The 26,425-nt window shown below is 40.6% G+C and overlaps 1 protein-coding gene across 2 annotated transcripts; it reads right to left on the bottom strand.

Annotated features, from left to right (window-relative positions):
- Window positions 1–236: 236 nt before the first annotated feature.
- Window positions 237–26,425, bottom strand: KCTD3 (potassium channel tetramerization domain containing 3). 2 transcript variants are annotated; one of them, XM_084285262.1, is made up of 18 exons: window positions 26,129–26,425; window positions 23,012–23,065; window positions 21,532–21,577; window positions 19,968–20,041; window positions 19,434–19,492; window positions 19,165–19,245; window positions 18,348–18,488; window positions 17,327–17,417; window positions 14,718–14,908; window positions 10,734–10,849; window positions 8,798–8,885; window positions 8,541–8,657; window positions 6,097–6,267; window positions 4,320–4,475; window positions 3,277–3,373; window positions 1,691–1,875; window positions 1,450–1,588; window positions 237–1,108 (listed from the first exon to the last, which is right to left on the bottom strand). In XM_084285262.1, exons 1-18 carry the CDS (start codon window positions 26,194–26,196, stop codon window positions 526–528), a joined length of 2,457 nt encoding a protein of 818 aa, XP_084141388.1. In that variant the 5' UTR covers window positions 26,197–26,425; the 3' UTR covers window positions 237–525. The 2 variants fall into 2 exon arrangements, with proteins under 2 accessions (XP_084141388.1, XP_084141389.1); XM_084285263.1 differs by having other exon boundaries at window positions 18,363–18,488.

Raw genomic sequence — 26,425 nt, 5'->3', positions numbered from 1 at the left:
AAATAGCTTCCTCCTTTACCTGGACAAAACATTTCAGATTTCAGACAGCAGCATACAGAGCAAGAATCCCATTCATAAAACAAGACCACAAAGGCAGCCCTGTGAATCAGGCAGAATCCAGCCAAGACAGCAGCAGCTCCGCAGAGCAGTGTGCGCTGTGTCTGAAAGGCATCTTCCACCAAGCAACCAAGTACTCCCTAGCACCCTCGTACCCCGTTCCCTCCCACCCCCCAAATAATCACAACATAGCACATGCCTGACCATGTTTACGCAATGCACAACAATATTTTGGACCAAGTACCGCACTACATTTTGGAGCATTACATAAAGCCGCACACTGATGTGTCGACTCTTCAAATGTTTGGCAGCAGCCAGGTACTTTCTCACAACCTGCTTCCTTACAATTTTCATTCTGTATACCAAAACGAAATCCCGTTCAAGAAGAAACCCACAACATGCAGTGAGTGTCATGTCTGCTACCAGGCAGAGTGCACCTGCACCTCATCTTTGCCACCAGTCCCATTTTCACAACCCATAGTCCTGGCAAGATGAATCATTCTTCCGGTGACGTGGCGAAGCAGCTGTCTTTGTAGGTGATGGAGATGCCGCACCAGGTAATTCAGGTCCACCTTCAACAAGGACTGGTGCAGAGGCCAGGAGAGGCACTTTCTTCCTCCCCAGGAAACCAGCTCCTTCAAACCCTGTTTTCTTCTTGCTTTCTGCTTTGGCTTCACTCTCCTCTTCCAGTCCTCTTCTCTTGACATCCAGCGAACTCTCTGGCAGCCTGTTAACCTCTGTGCTGCAACATCCACCTGCATCCGTCAGGCCAGTGCCTCGCACTTCCAGTGTTGTTGCCAGGCCTGCCTTCCTCTCAGCTGCGCTGCCCTCAGCTGTTGCCTTCTTCGCCTCTGTTGGGGTTGAATTCCCATTTGCAGGGGCTGCCTTTTCGACTGGGCTTTTGCTGGATAAGTTAAAAGCCTGGAAGTCCCGGTAACTGTGAAAGCTCTCCGTCCGCCTTGCTCTTGCCAATAGGGGGCTTTCTCTGTATGGCCGCACAGAACCATATGTAGCTGCTTCATGGATTGTTTCGTGGTGTTGTAATTGGAGACTTCCAAAAGAAAAAAAAAGAAAAAAAAAAGACAAAAAGAGGTGATGTTAGCTTGAGAATAACAGCCAGTTACATACCCTGCTCCCAACTCCTACTAAAAAACCCATATACTCATCTCAACCCCCACACAACAACTTCCAGATCACTTGCTTCAGATTCTCATACGGTACTTCAATCTGCACACACATAAACCAACACATATCCAGTAGCATAAGTGTGATTTAGGACACTTATGGCATCGATTCAGAATTAGCTACAGTGCTCAGGTCACCAAACCTGTCTTCACCTACCTGAAGGGTAAAACCTTTGGTGTCTGCAGCTGGTGCCACCCTGTGACCTACCTGGAATTAGATTCCCGCAGCCGGTTTGGCTGAACGACTGATGTGGCAGGACTGATGTTGGGAGTGGCGCAGCGAGATGTACTCAAGTCACACTGGTCAAGCAACTTCAGAAGCTCTTCCTCTGTGGGGCCGCCAACATCTGAAAGAGACAGCTCTTAGTGCCTGAATCCATTTACAGTAGTGGCACACAAATGAAAACAGCAAAAGAACCATACCACAGTTTTGGCATAGCAAAACTTACCTTTGTCTTCACTCTTATTAACCATGTCCATGGCTGTGGTCAGATCCCACATCTGGATGCTGCCATTTGCATGCCCAGTGAAGAGGTAGCGGCGTGGCCGAGAGCCCATTCTGCTGGATCCTTCGCATTCTCGTACAGTAAATGACGAGATGGTAGTGCAATCGACTGCCTGGATCTCACAGATTCTACACAAGAGAAACCCCAAGTTCTCAAAACACTTGCACCTGGCAGAGTTCGGCCAATAAAGGCTGCACTATTTTGATTTTCAGAGAAGACAATAAAAACGCCATCAGAGAAAGACCTTTCTTCCGGACAAGAGCTCTTCCCCTGCATGACTGACATGCTGCTCATCTGCAGGTGATGCCTTCTCCCTGCCCCTCCGACTCCCCATCTGCAGCATTACCACTTATTTATTTTTATTAGAGGAACCCCCTGTGTTCAATGTGCTTTTTCAGTCCACAGTGATCAGAAACCCAAGGCTCTCAAAATGGCAGAGCATTCAAGAATGGGGCAAGTAGCCCTTTCCTACGCTACATACTCTAGGATACTAACCTGCAGAAACAGCATATTTAACCACATAAAACATGAAAAAAATACAAGGATGATAAATCCAAGGTTATCAACACAAATAATTTTTGTCTCCTGACAACTGCAGTATGATGACACACCAGAACTCCATCGCTTTTTCTCCCCTTATTTTAGAAGGTGATGTGGAGAGCGACAGAAAAGGGACTCCCAAAACTAAGCTACTAAACCAGAGTCCATGCCAAAGCTTCATGTATTCCAGGTAACCTGTTTTTATGGTCCCCTGTATTAAGCTTTTTACAGAAGAAATGCCCAAATAAGTCATTGAATAAAACTCTCCACTACATGCAAAACCAGCAGAAGTAAAAAAGCACACCAGCAACCTACAAGTCTCCTGTTCTCAATTCAGTTGCCAATAGCATTAAAACATCAACATTTTCTCACATGCAAAATTACTAGGCAAAAGATGTAAGAAACATTGGACTCAGATGCATCATCTTTTCTGATCCCCTGCCATTTTTCTAGCCTAACAGGAAGAAAAGTAGCTGTATTTGGCAACTTTACTTCTGTAGCAATGTAATAGAGTATGATGGAATCAAGCCTAAGTAAATTGTACACCTGAACTAAAAGACAGCCTCTCACTTTTCTAGGTTCTCATATCTTCAAAGACAGGCACAAAGGAAGAGAGACACCGCTACCCTGTATACCTCTGCGAGGCACAACCCTGCCACCTGCAACTTCAGCATTAGCTTTTGAAATTTAATGTTAGCTTGGTACCATGGGTGAGGTACAGATTATGTATAGGCACACAAATGTTTACTTCGTGAGCTCAGCAGGGAAGCCATCACAATGTGCACCTCTGAAAGCACATTTTTCAAAATGCCATTTGGCTTCTATGTTATAGCAGATCAAAGTACAGTTCTGTCACTAACACACAAAAAAGAGCTCAGCCAGAGCTGTCAAGCATATTAGAAGCTTGCTGAATGCAACTGTCCCCATAGGATGAGAGACCCAGCCACCCGAGGAGCCCTGCTTCTTTCCCACTTAAATCCTGGAGGTACCTTTTCCCAGTCGAAGACAGCCTTACAAAGAGCTTATTGGTGATGGGAACAACTTTTTGAATAAACACCTGTTGGTCATCACGTTCACCAAAGGGTCCTAGAGAAAAAAGGAAAATCACTTTTTCAGTGTTTGACCTTGCTCATCCTCTTCCCCACACAGTCCCAAAGACCCAGTTAGTATTAGTATGGTTATTGGCATTTTGAAGCATCAGGACCAGGGAACCAAAGGTGACCAAAAGTTAGAAAAAGCCATCCTTGGTTAGTAGACTCTGCAGATACAAATCTACAGGGTTTTTTGTTCATTTGCTTTAAAGGATGTCCATTCTGAGTTTCCCAGATGTTCCTGCAGGAACTAGCATGTCACTACAAAACCAGACATCAGGCCTAAGTACTTCCTTACTTTACAGCTCCTAGCTGTCTAAATGCCTACTCAGATTTCTTGTGATCCCACCCTGTGTCCACAGGCCATCCTGTTCATGGAAGTTTCATTTACAAGACTCTGGCCACAAAGGAATCTCAACTACCCATCTACGCATATTCATAGAAATGCATTCCTTGAGTATCTTGCTATAGCAATGTGCTTCCACCATTTGCCTCTGCAGTTTCAGGGCTTCAGTAAACTGACTTCGAATTCATTTTGGAATTTTTCCATATGCATATCATTTAAAACCAAATAAGCAGTGAGCTGGAACTTGCAGTTAACCCAAACCTTGCTACAGTTATCTGTTTTAAATACAGCCTTCCCTGCTTTCTGTCGTTCTCTAGTTAAAACAAAAGTGAAATGCTACAGCAGTTTGTTCACGGGAAAAGCACAGCATTTGTGATCAAAAATTTTTCTTCTTTTTTCCTCACCTTCAAACTAAGCCCTGTAAGCATACTCACTCCGCACAGCCTAAATGGTATTTCCTGCCATCTTTTCAAGGGAAGAGCAGTATATAAAAGCTTACACCCATGAGCTGACTTGCAAGTCACAGTGTCTGTTAAACCTTCGTGAGACCCGTTCATGTACAGCCTCAGCACATCAAGCTGGTGAGACATCCTACCAATGTCGTTTCCAGAACAGTAACTGCCATGACTCTCTGCTTCCTCCAGGGATAAGATTTTGAATGATGCAAGAGGCGTTGAGCCTGGCTGAGTTGAAATCATGCCTCGAAACCGAGTCACAGTCCATGTCCGTACATGGTTGTTATCTGCACAAACTAGAAAGGAAAAAGATGTACAGTAACATTTACAAGGGATGACACATTGAAGAAGCTTAACTTGAAAGTTTTCTGTATGACAGTTTTTCAAGATTAATGACTAAATCCTGCTTAGTCACATGTCACGTTATCTAGCAACACCAGACGATTATCTAACAATCTACAAATTGTTGCAGATGTCCTGTGTTCTATTAGTTACTTTTGTCTCTTCCCTCAGAAATTAAAGAAAAACCTGAGGCAGGCGAAACACATGTTTAACACACATTAAGGCCTGACTGAGTCCGTACCAGCAGCACCCTTCAGAACCGTGCACGTGCTAGTACAAGACATGTCAGGAGAGCAGCCTGGCAGCAGAACCCTCCCTCCACACAGAAAAATGCTCTTCTGTCTCATTCATCAGTTACTCAGTTTTCTACATACATGTGACCTTTCCTTGTACTGAGGGTTTAGCATGAAATCAGTTCCAAGTTGCAGCAGAACAGATGGCTCCTGGGCTGTTTGTTTACAATATAATTGCATAGTGTGTTTTCTGTTACTTCAAAAATAAAAAAATGGGGGACAGCAGAAAGTAAATCTGTCCCCTGCCCTGGTTGCTAGACTCTGGGTGAAAAAATCTTCCACAAGGAGGAGAGATTACCTCTTCTCTGGAACCAACAGATGCTTTCCTGAGCATAACATAGGAGAGCACAACAAAGACTGAGAGACAGCTGAGAGAAGAGGAGACACAGACAACCCTTTGAAGTCACAGGAAGGTTTTCTCTAGGGGTCAGGAGGGGGTGGTGCACATTTTGCTGCAACCCAGAAAGTTCCTGAAATGCTATTACAGAATCACAGAATTTCTAGGTTGGAAGAGACCTCAAGATCATCGAGTCCAACCTCTGACCTGACACTAACAGTCCCCACTAAACCATATCCCTAAGCTCTACATCTAAATGTCTTTTAAAGACTTCCAGGGATGGTGACTCCACCACTTCCCTGGGCAGCCTGTTCCAATGTCTAACAACCCTTTCGGTAAAGAAGTTCTTCCTAACATCCAACCTAAAACTCCCCTGGCTCAACTTTAGCCCATTCCCCCTCATCCTGTCACCAGGCACATGGGAGAACAAGCCAACCCCCACCTCACTACAGCCTCCTTTAAGGTACCTGTAGAGAGCAATAAGGTCGCCCCTGAGCCTCCTTTTCTCCAGGCTGAACAAGCCCAGCTCCCTCAGCCGCTCCTCGTAGGACTTGTTCTCCAGGCCCCTCACCAGCTTCATCGCCCTTCTCTGGACAAAGCAATTAAAGCAAGACAAATCCTAAAGGACCTGCCCACAACAGTAAGACTTGACAGGGATGTATTTGTTTACAAATCCTTTTATTTCCACAAATTGCAACCTTGGAATAAGATGTAAAGAGTTAGTTGTCCCAGTATCTGGTCAAATAAAGCCCAGGCTTTTTAACAGCTAAGGGCTTAGATGAATGTCTAAGAAAGAGGATCCAAGCAAATCTAGCCCGTAAAAAATCTGTTCAGTTCACTTCTATCAAATGTGGAAACAAAGCAAATTAAAAAGTAATGCATGTGAACGCTGAAGTGGTCAGGAGCAGGGAGAACTACCAAAACTTGTCCACAGAGAAAGATTACCTGACACAAGGTGTTTCTCCGAGAGCATGATCTTCGTAACAGGGCTTCGATGAACTGTGAAAGTCTGGAAGAGCTGAGGCCCAGACCCAACTGTTTCAGGGTGCTGTACAATCACCCGCACTGCTCCAGAGCTGGTGCCATACGCAATCTCAATCCAGTTGCCACTTACACCTAGAGCAAGCAAGAACACAGTTGTTCCTTTCAGGAATAAAAGCTTGTCTTACTGGAGTCAGGTAATGAGCTGGTAGAAAACAGTATTTCCAAGTTTTCACAATAAGAAATATATTTATTTTTAACACTCTTAACTCATGATTTTCTCGTGATCAGAGAGGGTATTTTCCCGCTTCAAATAAGTTTATTTAAATCCAACAATGGCCTACCCTCTCATTCTCTCCTCTCTCCTGGAGGTGAAATAAAAGATGGATAAAGTCATTTGAAGATCTCATTCTACATTCCAAGTGGATATTTTGGCACTTTTCACAGTGACATGTTCAATATGTGCCACATGCTGTTTACTTCTGCCTTAGTGGGAGGCAAATGCGAGGAAAGCAAGGCAAGAACAGGGAAGACTATAGCTAAAACGGTCAGTATGATATCAATATAGATATGCAAGTAAACGGTTCCTTTGAGATGTTTTATTCCCCCCACCACCTTATTCCCCTTGATTTAAAAGGTAGCTGCACTGTGATTACAGAAGAGTGCATAGACACAATAACTGAACATCATTCAGATGCCCGTTTTTAGCATATTTTGTTATGAGATGGTTAGATGTAATGGTAAGGTTGTGTTTCTGCCCTGCCTGCAATTCAACATTAAGTATTTCAGTGAATCAGATTTATAATTGTACTGGCTCTAGCTGGGATAGAGTTAACCTTCCCTGCAGTGGCCCATACAGTGCTGTGCTCTGCACTTGTAGCTAGAACAGCACTGGTATCACACCAGTGTTGTGTCTGCTGCTGAGCAGTGCTGGCACGGCATCAGGACTCCCTCCAAACCCCATCCCAGAGCCAGCAGGCTGAGGGTGGGCAAGAGGTGAGGAAGGAACATCACCAGGGCAGCTGACCTAAACCAATCAAAGGGATATTCCATGCCATCATGCCATGTGGTGTCATACTCAGCAATAGAAGGTGGGAAAGGGGAAGAAGAAGGAGGGTTCTCGTTCAGACGACATCTGTCCTCCCAGACAACCACTATGCATATTGAGGCCCTGCCTCCCAGGACGTGGCTAAGTGTTGCTCGTTGATGGGAAGTACTTTTTTTTATCTCTCTCTGTGTTTCCACGCAGCTTTTCCTTGTTATTTCTACTCTTTCTTTTCCCTTTAATTAACTTATCCTTATCTCAACCTGTGAGCTTTTTTTTTTTTTTCTCCAGCATAGTTTTTTCTCCCCCTCTTCTTCTGAGGAGGGGAGTGAGAGAGCAATTGTGGTGGAGACCAGCTGCCCAGCAAGGTAAAACCACCACAGTAATCTAAGTGAATAACTTGTATAAAAGGCTTAAAACCAGCAAAGGCACGTTATGCATAAGCATTAATATACAATGCCTTATGTGTTATTACATTATACATTAATAATGTATATTATACATATAATGTATTAAAGTATAATGTAATATTTTGTACTTACATATATGTACTTGATTGCACGTGTACCTATTTCATAGAATTATCTACATTGGAAATGACCATAAAGATCATCAAGTCCAACCATCAACCTGACCTACCAAGTCCCATCACTAAACCACGTCCTTTAGCATCATATCCACAAGTTTCCTGAATACCTCCCAGGATGGGGACTCACCACTTTCCTGGGTAGCATATTCCAATGCTTGGCTGTTCTCTCTCTCCATGAAGAAATTCTTCTTGATATCCAGTCTAAACCTCCCTTGGCACAACTTGAGACTGTCTCCTCACGTCCTATCACCTGTCACCTGAGAAGAGACCGACATCCTCCTCACTGCAGCCTCCTTTCACAAAGTTTTAGAGAACAATGAGGTGTCCCCTCAGGTTCCTCTTCTCTAGACTAAACAACCCCAGTTCCCTCAGATGCTTGTATGTCTTGTTTTCTAGTCCCTTCACTAGCTTCGTTGCTCTCCTCTGCACACACGAGCAACTCCGTAAATATCCTTCTTGTAGTGAGGGGCCCAAAACTGAACACAACACTAAGCAGTCTTACCAGTGCTACACACAAGGGGACAATCACTTACCTATTTATAAATATGTACAGATATAAGGGGAAACAGTCACATCCAGTGCTCATCATTCATTTCAATGATTCAGGGAAGAAAAAAAAATCAATGTTTATGTGCAAGTGCTACTTTGTCTGCTTTCACCCTACTGTGCAACACCAGAAAATGTCCAATCGGAAAAAAAAAACCACACACATCTCTAACAGATTCTCAGTGAAACAGTGATGCTTGAGGGACATCAATACAATACAATACTGACTTGTTTTAGGTGTGAGGTAGACACTGAGTGCTGTTATAGCATCATTGGAGGGATCATGGTACAATTCTGTCACTAGAAGATCATTGTCCTTCATCCGCAATGGGAACTTCTGCATGTCTGTGGGGAAGAGACATTTGTTTATTACTCTGAAAAACACAAAGCTGTTCTGATGTGATATAGAGCAGATAGACTAAAGAGTTTAAGAACAAAGCTGCTCAGTATCACTTCCTTTTTATTCCACCCTGCCCCTTTCTTACCTATATAATAGATAGAGCCATTGTTACAGCCCAGCAGCAGAAAAGAGCCAGCAGTATCATAGCTCGTGATAGGAACAACATCCTGAACCTAGTACAAACAAAAGAAAAAAAAGTCAAATTGCTGCTTCCTCAGTTTTCTGGAGGTTGCTGGGCCTCAAAGATTTCTTCTACACCCAGTTCTTGCCCCTGCACGTATCTGCTACAGGCAAAAATCTCTATAACGAGGAGAAAAAAAATGTCTTGCCCCCTTTAACATTTCGTTTTTTCCAGGCTAATTTAAAGAAGCAGCACAAGAGCAGAAATAAATGAAATAAAAAAAAAAAAAACAAAACAAGAATCTATGCATCAAGGTGCAATCTGCTTCCTAAGTTCTCTGGATTGAAGGTCTATAAAGGAAGCTCTCCCAGCTGCGAAAGCTTTACAAAACTAATGAAGGTGGAGGGAACCCATCAACAGATGCACCACTTTACTCATCGCCTTGCAGAACACATTAACAACTGCAAGGAGAGATCTGAGCAAGAGGACCCACAATGCTGCCAACAGCATAAATTGACTGGGTCATCAGTCAAAACGAGGAGAGTTATTCTGTCATGTTCTATTGCTTTACCTGCTACGTCCTATTCTGTAACACTAAGTATTCTGGTATCTGGCACTCCAAAACTTCCTCTCCTTGTTACATGCCACTGAAACATTGCCAGAGGAATAAGTACCAGGAAAACCACCTCAGCTAGTCTGCTCAGATCTCCAAGTTGGGAAGATGATGTCAGAACTAATTACAGACAGAGGTCAGATTTGCATCCTCAGGGTAAACTACATCAAATACAAAAATTACAACATGAAAAGAGCTTGGCAAAAACTAAGATTCTTTAAAGTAGAACTTAGAAAGGGCTGTTCTGGAAAGGATGTAAAAAGGCATCTGGAGAACAAGTCTGAAAGGAAACAAAGGTCTTGGTCTGCATGGGGCATTGGTACACTGTTCTAAACATCTCTCTTACAGCAAGATCATATTCTAAGTCCAGAGCGAGTCATGGAAAATGGGTAAGCAAATGCCATGTGTTCTCATGAGGCATTTAAAGATCAGAGGTACACCCCTGCCACTTAAATCTTTATAGCTCATCAAGAACAATGTATTCTACAGGGAGACGAGAAAAACTGCCATCTTCCTAACACTAACAAAAGAGCCCCAGGCATAGAAAGTACCCTGAAACATTTTATTATTATTTATTTTTTATTTAAAGTGAACTATTCTCATCCTGTAGGAAAAATAATTTAGAGAACAGTGACATTTTGGGGTATAAGCCCTTCCTAAAGGTTTTCTACTCTTCAATATGAGAGCCTTCACTACCAAAGGAATAGTCCACCAAACTGCAGAACTGTTATTGTAATCAGAAAGGTTTCCATGTTCCTCTCTGGAAACAAGAGAAAGGAATATTGCACATCAGTTTTTATTCCTTATGTCTTGTTCCTTTATCAAGTACTGTCAAATGCCGGCTCGTCATGTAGCATTATATTGTTGAGACAGAAGATTTTGCAAAGCATTGATAGGACTTTAAATATTGTTTTAAGACCAACCCAACATGTTTGTCTGCCTCTGCTGCAGAAGCAGTGCTATCCCACGCTTATTATCTGTTGTTAGTTAGCAGTACTGTCACTGAAGGGTTGAATAAGAACTTAGTCACGAACACTACAGCAGACAAGGGAGTCAGCCTTAGGTCAGTTCTGCCTCTTGGGATTTGCAAGGCAATTTTTGGATTTTTATTGCATCTAGTTTTATACCACAAAGATGCACATCTGGCTACCTTACAAGCTTTGTTAATCACATGAATGCTCAACCGTTTTCTCACACTCACACAGACTCCAAGGATCTCTCTATTTCACATGCATTCTGACAGAATGAATAAATTAAAACTGGTACTGAAAATTGAATTAAACACACCTGCCAGTGCTGGGTCACAGCATTCCACACTCCCACTTTCCCTGTATGACTTGTAGCCACCAACTGGTTGCCAATGAAGAAGAGAGCATCTACAGGGACTCCAAGACTGAAAACTCCTACAAAAAGAAAAAAAACAAAACACCCAGAAGAGTCTATGAAGCGCATGAAAAAAAAAGAGGAAAATATCACAACAATGGGAAAAAAATATATGTATATATAATATACACATACATATATATATATCCTATTACAATAAGCAAATAGGGTTATTTTTGTTTATTATCCAGCCACGACTATGGCGTGTCATTTAAGCTGCAGCAATTCCACAGCTTTAGCTAGCAGATTTGTGCCATACCACCTTCTGGATTACTGAAAGCTCCTACTGCCGATTTTTGTTTGTTTCTTTGTTTTTTCAAATAGAGGTGGTCTGTAGTCTTAAAACATTTCAGAATTAGACTACAAGGCTATATACATATATATAACCCTACTTGATTTCACAATCATCATATACTTCAAAATCTGGAAGATAAGACTAATTACCAGAAAAAACCCTCCTTCCAAATAGAGAAAATGTGGCATCAAAAACATTTCACTTAATATTAAAACCAAAGCACTACAAATTGTGACAGGCATTGATGACTACAGTTAGAACAGACCTTAACATCTCTGCTTTTCTATGTTTCAGAAAGGCTCCTAAATATAATGAAAACAACATCAATCACTCCAGTCTATCTTTCACCAGAGGTCTTCGCTGTTTGAAGACTAGAACTGCAAGTAAAGCTGAGACTTATTTAAGTGGGTGTAGGGAGGGAAGAGACCAAATATTAGCTTACCTCCTGCACTGTGATCTTGCCCAAGAGAACTCTTTCTGTGTGTAAGAATTTTACCGTGAAGTTTAGCAAAGTCAGTATGTTTACCAGATTCTAAAATATTATAACCCTGACAAATATAAAAATGAAGCAAAAGTAATTGCAGCTTGCTAAGAATCTAGACGCCTATAACAGCAAGGTTGTACCAGCAACACAAATTGTAAGAGGGACCCCAGAACAGGGATCCCTGTTCTCACTGTACAAACTTCAGCTGGAATGGGTCTGTTTACTGAAGTCTGTACGCAACTTCCACCACCCAAATCTGTTCTCTCTTTAGAGGTTTCTTAGTCTCATTACAAATCCAATATCAATATTTTTAATTGAGCTGTAAACTTACATAGCATATGATATTTTGTATGATTTATTGTACCATGTATTTAAAAGTTACAGAGAGCTAAAAATGCCTGAGATAATTTCCAAGTTTGCCAGCTGCAAAGTCTCACAAATTGGCCCTGAAAGCCACTCTGTTTGTAATTCCCAACTAAGCTTTACTGCCTGCTACATACCAAAGTCATTTGCACTGATGTTACATTACACTACCAAGTGTACACTTGCACACTCACAAACTTTCCTATTCCATTCTGTTCCATCTACATATTAGTATTACTGTCCACTAATGCACTTTATATCTTGCAGCAGCAGACATATCTTTTAAAACAAGGGTACCTGACAGCTGGAAAACTTCCCAATGTTATTTCAGACAAACTCAAATAAACAATGTGCCACTCCCAACCAAGAAGCAGCCGTCCCTCTAGAAGCCCAATGCATACTTATGTTGTAATTAAGATGCTAAACTGTTTTCCAGGGCAAGGTACAATCATTCGATACAGACAAGATTCAGCAGTACAAGGCATGTGAAGAAGGCAATAATAAAAAATCCACAAACAACTAGAATTGATTACTCCAGAGAAGGATGAGGTTCAAGGAAATCAAGGAAGACAGCTTGAATGGTCTGGAGGAATTTGAAGTGTCAGTCCTGCTTAGGCTCAACAATCTTGAGACCCATCCACAGGGGAGACAATGCTATATGCAATGACAGGCTCTTGTCTTAAGGGTCCCTCTCAGCAAAATACTGCTTACAGCAGCAATCCAGCAGCTGTGTCTTGTGTAAGTAATATTGAAAGGAAAGAGTGTGCTCTGGGAGAGCTTTATCACTAAGATGCCAGCCCGCACAATTTTCTGTGGACGGTGTCACCAGGCTCCAAAGACTGTTTGGAACAAGCAGTTTCTTTCAGGAGATGATAGCAATATATTGTATCTCTAATGTAAAGCAGGAATGCAAGCACTTGCAACTATAAGGAAAAAAGGTAGCTGTATTCAAATTCTTACTATTAAATGCAACTGTATTTTAGTTCTTTTAGACCAAGTAGCACTATTAGCCAAAAGACAAACAGTACAGTCTGATTGTTAGTCAGAAGATTCAATCCTGTAGGCACTTTCTCTTCCCCTTCCCCCTGCCAAAGAGAGATCAAGTGGGATTTCCTTTGTTTCACAGTCACTTCAATGCAGCACAGCCTGCTTAGCAAAGTGCTTCCTTCATTTGTTTGCCACCTTCAGTTGCAGTTTGAGTTATCAGAACCTTATGATGTTGGAGTATTTTATTATATTTTTATTTTTTGCCTTTGAATTTGATATCCAAAAATCTAAAATGTTGCTTCATATATCTTATTTCAAATCCCAAGGGAACACAAGCAGCTAAGTCACACCAGAAAATGCAGAAGGAATGTAGTAGTGTAGTGCTTAAAGCAATACCTATTACAGTAGTACAGATGTCATGCTAACTCTTTCCTGCTTACTAGTATAAGATTTGGTGAAGGGGTGAATAACGGAAGAAAAGGCTTCAAGTATTGTATCAACTCTGTTTAACAGAGAGATCACATAATCAACTTACCCACGCTTTTCAGATTTATTTATTTACTAAACGCAATGGAACCTCCTTTTCTATTTTGCTGATTGTGATCACAGGCAAGTACTCTGAGTCAGAAGTAATGCAGTGCTCTTTTATTTCATGCAAGACCTTTGCCTTTCTCTGTCTTCAAATCTGACTTAGTGCTTGAACTTATTTAAACATAACAAGCAGCAACAGACATTAATAGAGCTAGAAATTGCCTGAGCATCTCTAAAGTAAGCTCTTCCTTTAAAGTAAAGGCACATGTATCAAAATATGAATTTGGTCATTTTCACTTTAACGATGACATTAATTCTCATGACTTCAACTATGAAGATATATTTAAATACAATTTAATTCTGCATTCAGTTTCAGAGAACTGCTCATATAAGGGGATTGCCATCACACTTGATTAGCAATACCCGCTGCCAGAGGAATTGGACATTACTGGTATAATAGTAGCGATTCAAACACCAGAGATTAGACTAAAGGAAGTTCCTAATGCCATTCCCCTCAATGCCTCTCCAACTTGCCCTGTATTTGAAAAACAAACGGATCAGACAAGCCATCAGATCAGTACCAATGAACATTTACTTCTGAAAAGCTCTTTGTGCTGTTTTAAAGCTTCCCTAGCCGTGAGTCCTTCAGTGTCAAGAAGTACAAGCAGAAATTCCTATATGCTTAGGTCAGTACAGTGTGCTTTTTCCCTACCTAGAAACCAAAGCTACAAAAAGAACAAATTGTCTTCTTCCAAATTCCATTTATGAACTACATTTGACAGAAAACTAAGATCTTTTCATCATCTCCATGTAAAAATATGGCTTTGATAAGGCAAAGGCAAGGAAAAAGCAGAACATCTCAGTATCTAGCTTCCCATCTCAATAGTTTTATTAAACTTGTGCTATGGCCTAGATTTAAACACAAGTCCTATGAGAAGTTTCACTCTGATTTGTGTCTTCACATGGAAACTCAGTATTAGTTAGTATCTGCTCAGCAAACAGACTAGTTTTTATTCACCTTTCCGATTTTTAGAAAGGATTCCCCTAGCATGACAGAGAAGAAAGTTAATATGCTGTAATAGGTTTCTGTATTACAGCTTCTTCAGAAAGTATTTTCACAATGACATAACACTACTGATAATACATACCTCACAATAGGTTCACAAACTCCTTTCTGGTTAAGCACAGAGACAACAAAAAAACAAATCAATCAAGCAATTATAATTACCAATTTCACTGCCGCTACCGCCATCTTGAATGCTCCACAAGATTATGCTACTCTCTGAGGCGACTGCAACCATCTTATCCTTGTCCCCATGAGGTCCTCCAACCACCTTCGCATTGAGAGCCACTCGCTCAATTGTCCAGTCCAGATAGGGACTCGTGAACACCTGCTGCCACCCAGATGACTCTTTGATTCTGGAAGAGTGAAGAAGGGAATGGTGGGCAGAAATTAAAGATTCAGATACAGACACTTTGGTCTAAACCTGACCCAATGCAGATGGCCTAGCCAAATGCTAGAGGATGTTGTTGAGCATAAGACCTTAGAAAAAATCTATTAATTTCCAGAGGCAAATGAATGGATATTATGCAAGATACTCAATCATGTTCTGGCATGAATCATGTACTACCTAGTCACACAATTTTTGTTCATATTATGTTGTAGACTAACTGTACTGAATATGTTATACACTTTATTTTTAGAAAATCATTTTCCTGTATAATCTTAAAGACTAGTATGACGCCAGAAAAGCATAGCTTACCTGATTGAATTTTATGCAGTTTTCTAGATATCTTGCAACTGAGCTAGAACGTACACTCTCAGCACACAAATTACATAAATGTTAACACAGAAAGCAGAAACATCTCTCATACTTTTTGCCATTATTTCACTTCAGTATTGCATCCTACCTGGAGCTGAAGCACCACAGATAGCTATATCCTACCCATGTAGCACGCAGAATAAATTGTAACACAGTAACTTAAGAGCAGGACTGCAATATCCATAAGCCTTTGCATGCAACCAAGACATTCTCACCAGCTTATTACCAAATTTTAAAGACTTCTATAGTACTTAAAGGGAAAAATAGATTAAAAAAAAAATTTTTTTTAAAGAATGCATTGTGTTCTGCTGTAGCCTTTCAATAAAATAACTACCTTAAGTATTTAAATAGTATCTGTTAACAAGGAGCCTAAAAGAAAGTCACAAAATTAAATATATGAATATATTTCTTTCTGCAAGAATTTCACTGTCCACTATAAACTACTACTTTGAGAAGAGACTGGATAAGATTCAGTTGTTGCCCTTACAGTGAAATAATCCTGAAAATCACTTAATTCAACTGCCGCATAGTAGTATAAGCAAGCTGAATTTAAATTTGAGGGTAGAGGTAAGTAGTTTTATGTGTATGTTGCCTGCTCACACAGTAGATACTTAAAAAAGCCTGGGAAAATTCACCCATAAGCAAAAAGAAAATGGCAGATACTGAGATACAGCAGAGAGGGGTGAAAACATTTACCAAAAAGCTGTGCAGGAGCAGAAAGGAGGTGGGAAAACTCCACCATGGTATTGCTAGAATTCCTTCAAATTCCAGAAAGGAAACAAGTCAATCAAGACAAGACTGCTACCTTGAGTCACTAAGGAAAAAACTGCATTTTAAACTGGCATACTGACCTGTGCCCTCTTTTAGCAACCATTTATGTCTGACATGCTTCCTCAAAAGCATCATTAATGACGGAAGTTTAACAGTAATAAGCCTGATTAAGTAGATTACCGGCAGGAAAGAGGCAGAATTGTTCACTTAAGTGAGCCAGCATCCAAGGGAAACAGAGAAAAAAATCCTAAGGAGGGGACAATTAGCACAAAGACAATTGCAAATCATTGCCTCCTTCTCTAATCAGACCATATTAAGAATAATTGAAAGCTAGAACTTAAACATGGTTTCTCTTACACTACTTAAACACAAATTAAACCAAAATGAATTGCAGTGGTGAATACAAGAGACAAGTTACATGTGATTTAAGTTATGGAGTTTTAAGCAAGTAAATTACCATCCTACATAGTGAAAAAGGCAGTAAAATATGGTTTCAGCATGGTAGTATCCAGAAAGAAGCTTTTCACATTACATTTTGTATTCCCCTTTCTGAATCACACTATGACATCGGTGATAGGTTGTTTTTGAGAACAGTTCTTTTTAAAACACTATCTTCCACTGGAAGGATGGCCACCATTTTAAGACTACCAGATGTGAACTATAAACAGCTTCTGTAATATAAAGATGTCACTTATCTTCACCTGATCTTAGAAACTAGCCAGTCAGTTTACAGTACATTTAAAAACACTTTGCAGCCATCCCTGTGAAGTAGCAAGTGCGTAACAGTTCTACTTATGCCAAAAAGACAAAAGAGTTTAAAGACAAAACACATCACTCATAGCAAAGAAAATCTATGAACTGTTTCAAGCTCTTTGATCGTCTAACTTCCCACACTTCAGACTGTCTTCAAACACAAGCAGTACGAAGAACTTTTTAAATGAATCTTTCATTTAAAACCTTGCTTTAAAACAGGTACCATTTGCCAGTTACAACTGGATTCCATTACTTGATTAATTTATTTTGCAAGGGCATCAGGAACTGACATCAAAGCATTAAAATCTGAGTTCCTGTCAAGCAGTTTATTTACATGAGCAGGAATGGTATTTCATATTTATAAAAACACACTGGGTGCACATGATCTACTGTTATTTCAGAGTAAACCAATTTGCTATGGTTTACCAAAGCAGAAATTTTACTGCATTTGTTAGATTTCTGTAGTCTGGCAAAGCAACTTCATTCATACCTGTAGCAAACAGCAAAATGAGCATAGGCAGCTACTATCCAATTGTGATGACCAGCTACTATTAAAACTTTCCGTGGGTCCACAGGAAATCCTAAAACCAACAATAAAACTTAAGTCAGTCAAACAATGGGTATTGGAAAAAAGATAAGCAAAGGCATCCAGAAAAGGGCAGGACTCTCCTGCTAGGATATTTAACAGAAACTTTTCATCTCAATCACCATAATAGAAAGCATTGCTAAGCATAAAGAGACAAGTACATGCTTGTATTTCTGAAAACAGTTGCTGTTTGTGTTTTTTTTTTTCCCCTGAAAAAATGGTTAAAGAAAATTGAGGATCATTGCCGTATAAGAAACTCTACTGCCCTCTTCCAAACCTGCAGTAACTCAGGAAAAGGCTTATTTTAATATTACTTGCATGTACATTCACCTTTAACATACTCAGGATTTTCCTAATATTGCTGCAATTTACACAATTATAGCAGAAAGATGGCAATTCTTAGAACACAGTTTCGCTTACAAAGCCAAAACCTGGAAAATGACACAAGCCAATTCTACCTTGTTTACAGGTTTTTAATATTTTATACAGAAAGTACTTTATATAGCCAAACAAATACTACCTTTGTGCTAAAGACTCTTGACTCCTGCAAGGCAAAAAAGGCACCAGGTGCAAGAAAGAAGTACAAGAGCAGGAAGGAGATTCATGTTCCTAAACAGTGACCAAAGAGACACTGGCCTGTCAGTATTTTCTCATGGCTTCCAGTACAGTGTAAGGCATTTGTCTAAGGGGCCAGACTAACACTGCATGAAGAACTTTAGTTCACCTTTCTTCTCAGCCTAGTGTCTTGATTGTGCAACACTGAGCCTTAAATACTGCCTAAAGAAGAGTATATAAGTAAACATTCAGCAATTTAAGATCAGGCAAACATAGAACAACACTGAAACCAAAACAGTCACTCTATTTTTATTTCCCAATGACAATGATTTTTGCAGTTTGTTTTGGTTTTAAGACTGACATCCCTCACCTAGCCTGACTGTACCTTCTCCAGTACCGGCTAGCGTAGGTTGGACGCCACCTCCATGAATCTCACTCTCAGAGCAGTTTTGACCAGTTCTAACATCAGCTGGTGGCCCAGCATTATTATTTATTTTACGACTGGGAATACCTATAAAAGAAAAGAGATGTTTTGTCCCACTCCATAAGCTTCAGCAATATAACAGATATTCATTCATTTTCAAAATAAAGAAGTAAAATTTGTGCATTTTAATCCAAAGCCTAATTCATCAGCTCTAAGGATTACAGGATATATCCCAGTACTGAAATAAAAAATGCTTCTGCTCTCTGCTTTGACACTCACAACCAGTTTAAGGAACTATCTCAGAAAAATTGTCAATAATTGGCTAAATAACCCACAGTCTTCAGGTTAATACATGAACAGCATTCATCTCTACAGAGAAGTAAAAACGTAACGTACTAATATTGTTAAGAGAAGCTTATTTGTGATGATTTGTCATCTACTGACAGAGGGTATGTCAAGTAACTGTAACTTCAGAAAGAAAAGAGTACTACATGTTGATAACATCTAAAATGTTCTCGAAGAATCTCTACGCTGGCCCACACAGTTTGTTCAGTATTAACATGCCACCCTCTCTCCAGTACTCTAAGTACACCATTTCATATAGCACACAGATATATCTTGTTTTTGAACTACGTCTAATTCAACCATTCATCTCAAGCTTTCCATATGAAAGCCCTCTCCAGACAGTTTGACAGCCAATTGCTCCCACAAACCGAAGCAGTAAGCAGCTGCAAGCAACATCAGGCCATGTACACAAAAATACCTGGAGGAGGCAGGTAGCCATGGAACAGGACACTGCCACAAGATGAGCGTTCCAATTCCTCACACAGAAGCAGTCTTCTCACTGAGGGGAAAAAACACCATGACCATAGCTTACACTTCCCAGAAAACAAGACATTATTTCAAATAACCTCCTGTATCAAGAAATCTGAAAATCTACAGGGTTACTAATGCCCAGAATTTGCAATTAGGTCATTACAGTACTAACAAATATGAGATGACCTCATATCAAAACAAAACAAACAAAAATACCTAAAGGAGTGATTCCGTAGAATTCAGCTTCATGTCTGAGAACATTAATACTCACGCCCCTAAAGAAAAAAAAGAACATAGTGGACATAGTAAGACTTGTATATTTGCATACAACCAGATATTAGACAACATAAATATAAAGCTACCTGACAGTTTATAGAATCACTGCCAAACATATTTAACGTGTTAATGCTTTTGAGATTTCAAAATTATCTTAACATTATTAATTTTAAAATTATATTAAAGATACTGAGGTAATAGAGAAATGCATTGCCAGAAGTGGCTTAAGCTACAGGAATTTACTATCAAAATGTTATGCTACTCTTTCTGCCTCCAACAAGTTATATATATACACACACACATATAAATATACCCACACACACGCACACTCTAGACATGGGCCCAGAGTCACAAGACAGCTGAATCATATGTTAGACACCCAACTGAGCAAAACTGAACAATTCCCATTTGAAAAGCAATTTCTAATGCAACTGATCCAACTGATTTTTACTTACAATAATTAGAACTTCTTACCGTAAGTCTAGCTCCTTTGTGCGAAGAAAATTTAAAATGGGTGCAAACGCTGTTGGATCTCTATCAATAAATATCTGCAAGGAAAAAATGACATACTTTTAGCATTATTTTGGAGCAACCATCAACTAACATGCTTACTTGTGCTAAGCATGGGAAGAGGAGTTGAAGATGATGTTGACAGCAGATAAACGCAACCAAGAGTTTTCAGGCACCTTTGTTCTCATTTTTCTACCATGCAGTAGTTCAACATTCTTAAAGACGTATATACAAACACTGCTGCACTTCAAAAAATAAAAGTAACACACTTAAGCTCTAGAGACTCCACAAAGGTCAATGGGTACTCAGAATTTCTATCGTGTTCAAAATTCAGTAAATGTAATAAAACCTCAAGATTTTATTTTTTTTAAATCACCCTTAAGTCTATTATCATTACAACAACCTCTATGCTCTTAGCAAAGTACTTGTGTGCCTTATCACTCAACAACATTGCTGTAATTATAGTTTCCCTTTTAAGAGTATCACATACACAGACTGAAATGGAAATTTTGCTATATATTTAATATATATAGTATATATATATAAATTATATATATTTATATTTGCCAAACAAAACTCTTTTTCCATGTCAAGATTGCTCAACTACACATGCAATACCTATCTAATGGAAGTCACCCATCCCTCTCCAACACAGCAATTCGCAGTTTTTCAGTTAAAAAAAACACTGTTGCTGTCTCTGCACTGTCTGTACAATGTTGAATGAGCACAAAAATATGCTCATTGTTCCAGTTTCTTTTATCTTGGAATGAAGATAAGAACCAAGAAATACAGAGATGTCACCAATTCTCATGAAAGTTTAGCAACCTGACTTTGGCGGCATGATATGCAAGTAGTTATACCTACAAGACCTTTATTCTGTCCTAGCCACAAACATACACTTCTTCAGCAAGAAAACAAAAAAAATGCTATATTTTTTGATATTTTAAATCTTCACTAGGTAAAACCAGATTATGACTTACAATGACTCCTGAACATTCTCCCATACAATAGCACAAACAGTATGGTAAATAGGTTCTGAAATTATTAAGAAAAAAAAAAAAAAAAAGTAAAGAAAAAGGAGACAGCAGACTTGGTATTGAATCTCACCACTCCCTGCAACAAAAGGCAAGGAAAACACGGTGACATTTTCAAATGATTTCAAAGTTCTCTATTTTCCTCCTATTGAAATGATAAGTGTCAAATACAAACAAAATTCCAACTGAACAGTACTCCTCACAGACTCTGAAGCAGAGATAGTGCTGTCAGCACTTTAAATGTAGGTTTCTGCAACACTACTATTAGGGGTTATGTAATACAAAAATGACAGAGGAAAATACTGTGAAAAGACAAAGCAAGGCTTTATAAGCCTAGGAATGTAAACGTTTTTCTCATTTGACCATTCACTTTCCATTCTTATAACATAACTGACTTGGGCAGCGTAAATCCCATTAACACCCAGAGCGTTTTAGGAGAGAACCTAACTAAAAGCATAACATTAATTTAATGATTTATCAGGCTTATTACTCACAGCACCAGTTTCATCCTTCAGTGTTGAAATTCTTCCACTCAGCAAACTAGAACAAAGAAAATCTTTGTTAGATGTCCCCTAGGAACGCACTGCCATGAATACACGATGACGCTACTCTGCTCTGTTTGTGTGCTGTAAGTTGCATTTTGTTATAACAATGTAGCTGAGCGAAGAAAACTGCCTAGGTTAAGCAGGAAAGCTGGAGGGGAGGCAGGGGAGAACATACCAGATCATTTCTCCTGTGCAAAGGAGCTGTGCACACAAACCTAAGGAAAGGCTGAAACCTGCATACGGACCTTTCAGATTCCCAGAGAGAAGAACCTAGCCTGAAAGGATGGAAAACTCTTCTGAGGCACCCAGAGGGCTGCATAGTTTGTTACAACCCAGTAAATCACTAAAAGCTGCTGGAAAAAAAAATAAAAAAAAAAATAAAAAAAAAGGAAGAATAAACAATCCATTCTGCAGGGACTTAGTGGGCAGGAATGGGAGAGTTGAGTTTTTTAACACTATTTTACTTCAAAGCTTCTCTCCCATCAGATCAAAGTCCTCTTGCTCCAGATCAGTAGAAAACACCACCAGAGCTTCCTTCTACAGATGTAAAGCAAACACACTAACAACAACAGTTTTATTTCCAAATCCCATCTGACTGTGGATGACAATGACCTCATTTTTCAGTACTGGATGAGTTTCAGATCAGTTTTCCTTAGACAGTACACTTAGTTTTGGGAAAACAAGAAACTTCTGAGGACTTCTTTATTGCGCTTTTCCTTCCACACCTCAGAGAAGGAAAAGAGCCTCCCTGGCTCTCCATTGATCTGAACATTTCAGTATAGCAGAAGCAGATAATACTGCCTGTCCGTGCCAGTTGCCAGGTTTTCATTGGGAGAGAAGCCTAGCGTACAAAAATCAAGTGCCAGGAAGCAAAATAGCCAGACTTGGGTTTTCTTTTATGAGTTTGGGATTAACTGTGATGATAGAGGTACGGCAACAACAGCACAAAATTACTACAGTACAAACAGCAGAACCTATAGAAGTAGTAACAGTAGTGAGATAAAAGCAGAAAGATACCCCACAGATCCTGTAACACAGGTTAAAAACCTTAAAACTTTTAATTAACTCCAGGTACAGGGATAATTCATAAAACATTAAAGATAGTGCCACTGTATATGGGCAATAAGATCACAAGTGGCAAAATAGCAACAGACAGTGGCATCTCCCTTTCCTGCAGATTTGCTGCCTTATTTCCAGGATATTTCATCTGAAAAGTGAAAGTTTTTCGACACACATAAGCAACCAGAGCACAATCCAAGACAGCAGAAGACTATCGGTAAACACCTTATTTCAGATGAACCCATCCCATTGTTTGAGATGAAGAAAAAATGGTATAACACTTATTCTTGGCATAAATTACAATGGAGAATATATCTTATTTCTGAAAATACTTATCAACATTTCTTTGTGTTATGAGATGAAACATTACCTGGAAAAAAAGGAGTCTGGAATCCACATCAGTGTTTGTCTTGAAGTGCTGAACCTAGGAGACCAAAATTACAAGTTGAGAATCAGCCAGAAAACAGGAAGGCAGTCTCCTTTGTCAAATTCTGTGACATGTCCTACAAAGCTGGCATCAAATGGGTCAGAGAAGTTTGAGATTGCTACATCTTCACGAAGTCAAAGAGGTTGCAGCTTCTTTGCACAAATCACCTTTAAGTGTGATGAGAAGTATCTGCAGTGTTGTTTTTGTGTGTTTGTAACACGCTGTCCCAAACAACCTTTCTCTGCTTCTCACACTTTGCCAACATCATTGCTTTTAAAAGAACTAAATAAAACCACAAATGCACACACACACAAACCCAGCCGTTAAAACGTAAGTTTATCAACAGTCTACTATATTTGTCATTAACACCATGCTACCCTTACACAGGAGTCAAAGGGTGCTACACCGTACATTGCAAAAGACTACAACATGATTCAAGTTAATATTTTATAGTAACTTCAGACAAGTTAATATTTTACAGTAATTTTAATTGTCTGCAGTTTTGCTCTTTGGGCCCTTTTTAGGGGCTCACAATATAAAATAGTGGGCCCCTAAAAAGCTATTAAAATAGTTTTAATAGTTAAAAGTGAGGAAAATATTTACTCTGAATCATAATATTATGCAATAGCACGAATTATCGTTTATAATGCCAGACAGTATTTTCTATAATAAATAACTAAGAACTCCTTTATACTAATCCCATTTTTAACATGAAGGAAGACAACTGGACTGGCAGCTTAGAAAATGAGTTCAAAATGAGCTCTTAGTCATGACTAAGAAACCTTTGGTGACCACTTAATTAACAGGAATTAAAAAAGGAAATGCCAAGGTAAAGTTCCATGACAACTTTTTGTACAGTACAGGAATTTTGCAAGTATTACAAGTATTTTTACAACTATTTTTAGAATACAAATATTTAATCATAGTTTATACAGTTTTCACTGCCTATATTTTCTAGCTGTGGAAAGGAAAAAAAAAAAAAGTAAATAAAAAGCATTACTTTGTACTCTTAAAGGGAGTCAGAAGCATAAAAGCCATATGAAACTACCACCCGTTCTGCATAAAATGTGGATTGTGTAGCTGCTCCCTGCAAGCACAACAATGACAAATCTGTTCTTAACAGAAAATCCACAGCATCAGCATTCTGAGCATAAATGTACACAGTCTTTACTACAAAGGGAAAAAAGAGAACAGTTGGCTATTTAAATGGAAAGTGGCTTCTACGTGTAATTTCTCACTTGTGGATTTGCTGGGGCACAGCTTTTATCAGCAGTAATACAGACCACTGCCCTTCTTTACTTCAAGAGTAAAGGGGAAAAGTATGGGGGAAAAAGAGAGCCAGCAACTGACTCCTTGTTCATTTCCTTGCAATTTCATTGCTTTGCACAATCACTGTTTTTAGACAGCTCAAGGATTTTCTGTCCATGCCTTAACACTGTGATACTAGTTTAGTAAGCGATCCCTCATACTAACATATACTTTAGAAGTTTTAATATTGACACATTAATCTATGTAAACAACGAACTGGAGTACTCCTTTCCAGGACGTAGAAAGAAGCACAGAGAGCAACACTGACATGCATAACTACATCTGCAGCTCCACGCACCTAACACACAGTGGGCAGACTCCATATGAAGGGGAATCAGGCAAAATGAGCAGAATATACTCAAATAATCTAAAGCACGTGGCAACTGACTGTTATGTCAAAGAATATAGACAACTGGAAACAGACCTACTCAAGTGTCAGATATAAAACAACCGCTTTCATAGTCTATTGCGCTTGTAGAATTATGTATACATTGAGGAGGTAAAGGATCAACAGAATTTGTTACAGTAATTGCTGTGACTGTTAACTTGCAAGAGGCTTGCACGCTTGGCTAAGCAACCCACAAAACCTGAGACCAGCAACTGCTGGACGGAGCTACAGCACATGGCAGACAGGCTCTGGCTGTCCCTGGAAGCAGTGAGAACCTCATGTCAAACAGAGGAAATGTGGTCAGCTGGGTCTCCGTACCAGATCCACAGAATTACTGCTATCAGACAGCTCTCCAAACAGAACTAAGAGTTTCAGGTTACTAATACAGGTTACAGAAGCTAATGAATAGGAAAAAAACGCGTGCTCTATTCCATGCTCTCCCATGTGCTGTCCAGAACAACTCTGCTGCTAGCTTTGAGTCACCTGCCTTTGGAAGCTGAAAAGCCTGGCTCAGATACATCCTTCCAAGAAGATGGGCACTACGAGGGAAGTTGAGCTTGCAGAAGACCAAGACCTCTTACACAGATTGGTACTATGCCCTACCGTCTCCCTATTAAAAGGTAAACGATTGTGCATGCATTTCCTACTCCAGAACCCTTCAAACAGAAATGAAACTTATACACATTTGTTAGTTTGCCGTATTCTTCGTATTTATGTAGGCAAGCCCTCTAAAGACGTGTATTCATGTATTCTGATTCACGCCCTGTAATTGTCTGTTCTCTGCAGAGGCATTTAATAAGGAAGAACCATTTAAAAACACCAGACTGAGGCATCTTTGTGATTCCACTAAAACAGAAATCTGAAGGCCGACCTGGCCTGTCATTTCAGGGCCAGAGCTCACTGAGGTGCCTCACTCAGTGTAACACGAAATGGGGTCCGAGTCAACATCAAAGTTAGCCTGAGGGCAAAGCTCACCCACAGCGATGCCTCAGTTAGGAACAGCTTCTTGGGGCTGTTCCCGATGCCTTATTACAGCAGCAGAGCTCTCCGCGCCGGCTTTGGCAGCACCCTCCTTTAAGGAAGGCTCCTGAGCGACAACACCGAGCCTGCCTTCTGCAAGGACACTCTTAAAATGGGAGTAATCCCTGCTCCTTGCGGCTGGCTTTACACGCAACATGCAGGCTCGGAAGGCTTGGTTTCCACCACGCCGTAACGCGCGCGGTGCCACGGCCGAGCATTCCGAGGGGCACACCCGCACCGCTCCTCACGCAGCCCCTGCCCCGCAATCCCACCCCTCCACGCCGCGCACCACCCTCGGCTGGCGGCCGCAGCGTTTTAGGACGCAGATCTCGGAGCCGCCTCACCTGGTGCCGCCCACGTTGAGCTGGACGATCTCCCCGAAGCCGCCGCCGCCGCCGCCGTTCCCCGCCATCTTTCCCTGCTCCGCCCGCCGCCCGCCGCCGCCACGGGCCGGAGGGGAACGGCGGCGGGGCGCGGCGGCGGCCAGCGGGGCGGCGGCCAGCGGGCCCCGGCAGCCCGCGGCGAGGCTCGGTGTCCTCGGTGTCCGGCCCGGCTGCGGCCCCGCCGCTCAGGCCCGGCCAGGCCGAACGGGACGCGCCATGGCAACGCGGCGGCGCCCGGCAGGGCCCCGGCGCCTCAGA

Source organism: Netta rufina (assembly GCF_964035555.1).
Source record: "Netta rufina genome assembly, chromosome: 3".
Taxonomy (NCBI): Eukaryota; Metazoa; Chordata; class Aves; order Anseriformes; family Anatidae; genus Netta; species Netta rufina.
This window is presented reverse-complemented; position numbering and strand designations above follow the sequence as displayed.